General features: G+C 39.8%; 1 protein-coding gene across 1 annotated transcript; it reads right to left on the bottom strand.

The window, feature by feature from the left end:
- Positions 1-3,399: 3,399 nt before the first annotated feature.
- CCL20 (C-C motif chemokine ligand 20) lies at positions 3,400-4,945 on the bottom strand. Its single transcript, XM_009990963.1, has 4 exons — positions 4,864-4,945; positions 4,495-4,609; positions 3,652-3,729; positions 3,400-3,427 (listed from the first exon to the last, which is right to left on the bottom strand). Exons 1-4 carry the CDS (start codon positions 4,943-4,945, stop codon positions 3,400-3,402), a joined length of 303 nt encoding a protein of 100 aa, XP_009989265.1.
- Positions 4,946-5,543: the final 598 nt, after the last annotated feature.

Below are 5,543 nucleotides of genomic sequence, written 5' to 3'. Positions count from 1 at the left end.
TCTCTTGGCTCATGAATTCCCTGATTCACTTCTCAACAAAATTACAGCTGAACGATACATTCCAGTTCATCAGGAGTTAAGTTCAGTTACATATGGATTTGTTGGTATTGGTGATTGAAATTTTAACAACAAAATGAAATCAACAGAGGGATTTCTATTCCTTATAAAAATCACTGTCCATCATCAACTTCTCTGCTACTTTATTTAACTTCTGCTGTTTTTTAAACACATAGCAGTAGCAGATAAAAATGCACACTAAGAGCCATTCCTCATTGTATACCATAGGACTATACACAGATCTGAAAAATTATAGTATTTAAACACATTTTCCCACTAGCCAAGAACAGATCCAAACTCAGAACTGGAACAGATCTAAATCCATGCATTGGGCGATATTAACCAATACTGGCCATACTACTGCATTTCTTTAAACTGGTAACTTACAAAACAGCATTAGTTTCACAGACTTTTACTGACAACTGCTCCATGTAATCTACAAGAGTCCTAGGAGGCACTTTTCTCTGTGTAAGAAAGGCAGCAATCATGATTCCTTTGTGCTGGAGCGGGACAAAAAAAAATATTATGAAATAAGTAAATCCAATTATGTTTCCATACACGAAGAGAAAGTTTTCTGATAAAGATACCAAGCTAATGAAATGCTGCAATGTCCTGACTGGAATGGTGAGCGATCACTTTAGGGGAAAGAAAAAAAAAAAAAACCACACAAAAAACGCACACAAACCCACAACAGACAACACTACAAAACAAACAAACAAAAAAGAAACCCACAGAAAGAATATGCACACAATCAATAATAATATTCCAGAAGGCACAGGAGTCACTGAGAACTGATCTCAATACAGCAAGAGCAGGATTTGAAACTGAAGTATGAAATTGTGCTGAGACTTTGAAGGGAAAGCTCTAACACCTGTTAACCAAATGATATCCATGCTGTAATAAAAAGCCTCATTAGCATTTTGCAAGAAAAATTTTTTTTTAAGTATACAAAGGGAAGGACAAAGTCCCCAAATGGTCATCTAATACTGCACCTCAAATTATTCAACAAAATTACACACGCTCAGTTAGGAGCTGAGGGCCAAAGATACAGAGGAAAAAAAAAAAAACCAAAACTCCACAGCTTACCTACACAAATGCAGAATAGCCTCACCAAAGTAATCAGAAATAAGGTCTTCCTAGAAATGGTAATGATTTTCAGAGCTGTCAGAATTTTACTGTCCACTTAGGCTTACTTACTCACAAAATCGTGCCTTGAATCTGATGATTTTGAGGATACAGCACTGGCTTATAATACCTGTTTATATTCTCAGGAATGCGTGGAGAGACATGATATTTTTACATGGAATTTCCTACCAGTAACATAACAACTTTATCAATCTATGTTATTGAGCATAGAAACCACTTTTCAAATTAGTATTTTTTTCCTCCAATGAGGTTGGTTATAAAAAAATAATCAGAATCAGAGGAACTAAAAAAAAAAATCCCACAAGTCATAGCTCTATGGATGAAGCATCTGGCTTTTTGTGGAAGTGAAGCCATGGCTGACAAGAGGAAAGACGAGTTGCGGAAGCAATACAACACTTTTTACAGGCCCAACCTGAGATTGCAAAGAGCCACCTACACAATTTCACACATCAGTCTTTTCTTTCTCATTTTGCTCCCCTGCTTTGTATTTGCTAGTTTGGACTCCAGGCTTTTCTGCAACAAGTTCATATATAGCTCTGGTTCCTAACACCTCCACCGATCCCTACCTATTTCCAAGGTAGGCTTGGGGAACCTCACCTTCTGATGCTCTTAACATGAATCTATTCATAGGGTCCATACCGTTTTGTTGGTGCCTGTTTTAGGCCGTAAGCTCTTTGAGCACAAACAAGAGCCCGCACCAGTGCTGACAGGTGTGAGACAGAGCTCTGCAGTTTGGCCCAAAAGTTCTGGGAATCCCCAGGGAACATGCTGGGTAATTACTCCTCTCTGGGAAGCCGATAGCTTCTTACATGACATCCTTAATGGGATATGGAATCTACCTGCTGGAAATTAACGTCTATTAATCTTGTTCCTTCAGAGCTTCTGGCAATTCCCAGATTTGCAGAGCCAGAAGCAGATTGCTTAAGTTCTAGCAAGTTTTGAAACCAGAAAATAACAGGCTTACACTCATGAACAAGATTTAGAAAACCCAGCACCTGTCAGCTCCTCTCCCAAGCACACCAAAAATGCTTTACATTTAAATTTAAGTTAAATTAAAATTAATGTTTCTAACTCTGACTGAGCAGCCTTCCCCATTCTATCTGCACCCATGTCCTACCTACTCCATAAACTCCCATGACTTTTATCAGGCATCATTTGTACAGCAATAGTGTCCACAGACCTCCATCAAGATATCCAGTATCAGGAAAAATCTCATTATGCTAGAAGTCATAGAATGCTATAGGAAAAGCATAAAGGGGAGGGAAGCATTGCCAATTTCTCCTCTAGAGATAGCCCTTTAAGTTGAGAGCGGACTATGTTACCATAATCATAATTCTTCTCAGTGAATGAGATAAAGCTTGCCCTGTAAAAATATGTGTAAGATTTGTCCTGAACAAATAAAGATACTGGTAAGAGAAATTCTCTCAAGTCTGATTAAGATGAAATTAAACTAAGAACAGGTCTTCGTGTTAAGCAAAAGCTTCACATACAGCTGCTGTCTGGGGGAGAGGAAACAAATATATCCTACCAAGGATAGCTACTCATACAGCAAAGTGAGCAAGGTGGAAAGTGGCTTTAACAGGTGTGAATGCACTTGTGTAATTGTTTCAGCTGGAGGCTCATAGCAAAGGAATTAATTTCAAGGGGAAGTCACCTTTTTCGAATAAAAAATAAACATATCACACAGAGTGCAGATTTTAACATTTATTCTTTTAAACTCCAATTTCCATTTTTTCCACAAGCAGAGTTTTTTTAACAGTAGTTCAAGAAGGATTATAATGCTACCTATAGTTAAAAAAAAATTTTTTGGCAAAAGACAGTGCCAAAGAAGTAACAAAATAAACAGAATAAATAACCTGCTTTACACATGCTGAACAAAAGAAAAATAACACACAATAAAAATCAATAAAACTCATACTCTGTACAACAGCTTAAGGTAGCCCTTACTAAACACTACTTTTATGTCCTATTAGTAATATATCTATATTAGTAAAAATAGAAACTTTAACAAAATGCTTAATTCAAGCAAAACCGCGATGCAATATGAATCAACTCAAGAAGTTCTACGGTTCCAAAGAAGCCAGAGATATCTGTGAGTAAGCACACAACAGTGTACAAGACAACCATCTCAGCCGAGGGGTTGAACCTAGTGGTTCTTCAGTCACATCTGCATTTAGTTCCCTGCTGGAAACTGTATCACATTGACATCTTCTTGAGCTTCTGGCTGTTAAAAGGATGAGAAAATACACATAAATAATGATGACCTCAGCCATAGGTCAATTATAGGTTTCTCACTCCAAGATATAGACCTCCATGTCTAACAGGAGATGGAAACACAAATGTATTGAGCATTGCCACAGAAGTGGCATTCCAGAAACGTAAGAAACAGGTTTTCATACATGTTCTGTTTTCATCAGCCTCGTAATATCTAAAATTTTAGATTCCTACCTCAGGAAAAGAAGATGCTTCTTCACCCAGCCTTCCTTAGGATTTACACATGCATTCAGTCCACCGTAGGTGTGGAAACTGGAAAAGAAATAATGATGAAGAGACCAGTAAATCATTAGAAATCCCTGCTAGTAAATACTATGAAGATGCATTTGGTCAAAAACACGCATCATAGTCTATATAATAAACAATAGCAACTGCTTTTGTAAACGCCGGTTAGATATGAGATGCTCCACAACCCCTCCAATACTATACGAACAAAAAGAAACACCTGATGAAGTTAAAACATAATAGCTGCTCCAGTCTGAGGGATCAGTTTTTGAACTGTAAAGTTGTGTTCAATTTATTGGAACTATTGAGACAAAGAACTTTGCTGGATGCTAGAAATAATTTGTGAAACTAAAGAGAACAGTTGCTGTTAAGCTAAGGTAACAGATCAACATTTAGGAAGGCTAAAACTTTGAGGAAAAAAATTCTGATCTCTGTGAATTAAGAAAAGTCTTATCGCTTATGTGTCTATTAACAGGTTTTGGCAAGGGAACACTGTGCGTTGGCTAGAGTGGCCCTCAGCTGGAGACAAAGCACATCTTTGTTAGCACAGCTGATTCTTAAACAGTCAGATTTATTATTTGTGTTGTATGGCTGTCCTACGAATTAGTAGTCCTTATCAACTCACAGTTGCATATTTTGTTTACAAGTATTATATACAATTTATTCAGTTAATTTAATATTTTGAAAAAGCAAAAAAAATCATGCTTATAATGCCCAAATCATCACTTCTGCTCAGACATCCTAAGGTTAACACATCAGAAAAATCAAAGGATCTTCTGGAAAGTAACTTACATGATCGCATGGATGTCACAGACTTCACTGGAGAGCTGTTCAGTATAACCCTTTAGGGCCCACCGAGGCAGACGCACTTTGGTGTAAGACAGGCAGCAATCCTGGTTGCTTTGTGCTGGAATGAAGGAAAACAAAGTAAAAAAAAACCAAACAAACACTTGGACCATGCTGCCTGGAGTACTGGCTGTTCAGCCCCCTGCCTATCCAGCTCCCCATCGACACAAGAGGAGGATTAGGTAGTGTTATAGTTCCCTTCCACCTCTCCCTTGTCCTGCTGCCGGCTGTGAGCACACACACCCTGGCACAGCTGCGCGCTGCGAAGCGGCACCGAGAACCGCTCCCTGGGGCCGAACGCCCCAGCTCACTCACCATTGGCAGTGTTACACAGGAGAAGCGCCAGGAGCCCAAACAGGGAAACCAGCATCAAGCTCTTGCTGCTGAAGGTGGCCATTTGGACTCCACGCAGTAGCTGTGCTCCAGCAAGTGCTTGGCTGCTGCCTGCTTGCCCTGCCAGCCTTGCCACTCCTCCACCTGCTTATAAAGGGGTGGCGGGAGCCGCAGGAATTCACACACGGGCGGGTTCCACTGTCATCAGCGGGTTTCCCCACAGCAAATTCCATTGTGCCCGATGAGGCCCTAACACACCTTCCTGGTGCTATAACCGGAGATAACAGCGTGCTGGGGAAATTTTTTTTTTTAAGTAGGTTAGAAGATTCAGTCAAAAAGAAAAGGAAATAAAAGGCTGTGAGGTAATGGTTCTGTGGGTGAAGCACGTGTATTTTTAGGGGTAGGAGTGTGGGTTGTGAAATGGGGAAAGTCAAATGTAGGTAGCTGAGAGCTACTTACAGAAACTGCATAGCTGCTGTGCTCTAGTTTAATAAGCCCATCTTGGGGGACAGGAAGGTGGGCCTCAGCCAGACATTCATTTCAGCTCACAGGAACTGGGTAACTATCTGCAATGATACCAAAGCACTACGTTGATATTTACTGGTTGGCCAACACAGTAGCATCAGGCTTTCTGGATTACTGCTTTCTGAGCTCTAGAACGT

This window comes from Tauraco erythrolophus, chromosome 11 (genome assembly GCF_009769465.1).
Source record: "Tauraco erythrolophus isolate bTauEry1 chromosome 11, bTauEry1.pri, whole genome shotgun sequence".
NCBI lineage: Eukaryota > Metazoa > Chordata > Aves > Musophagiformes > Musophagidae > Tauraco > Tauraco erythrolophus.
Note: the sequence above shows the minus strand (reverse complement) of the source record. Positions and strands in the feature narration are given on the sequence as shown.

Coding starts and splice junctions, on each gene's coding strand:
- CCL20 (XM_009990963.1), bottom strand. CDS start 4,945: ATGGCCACCTTCAGCAGCAAGAGCTTGATGCTGGTTTCCCTGTTTGGG. Junction 4,610..4,863: donor CCTGTGTAACACTGCCAATG/GTGAGTGAGCTG, acceptor CCTTCATTCCAG/CACAAAGCAACCAGGATTGC. Junction 3,428..3,651: donor AAGCATCTTCTTTTCCTGAG/GTAGGAATCTAA, acceptor TCCTTTTAACAG/CCAGAAGCTCAAGAAGATGT.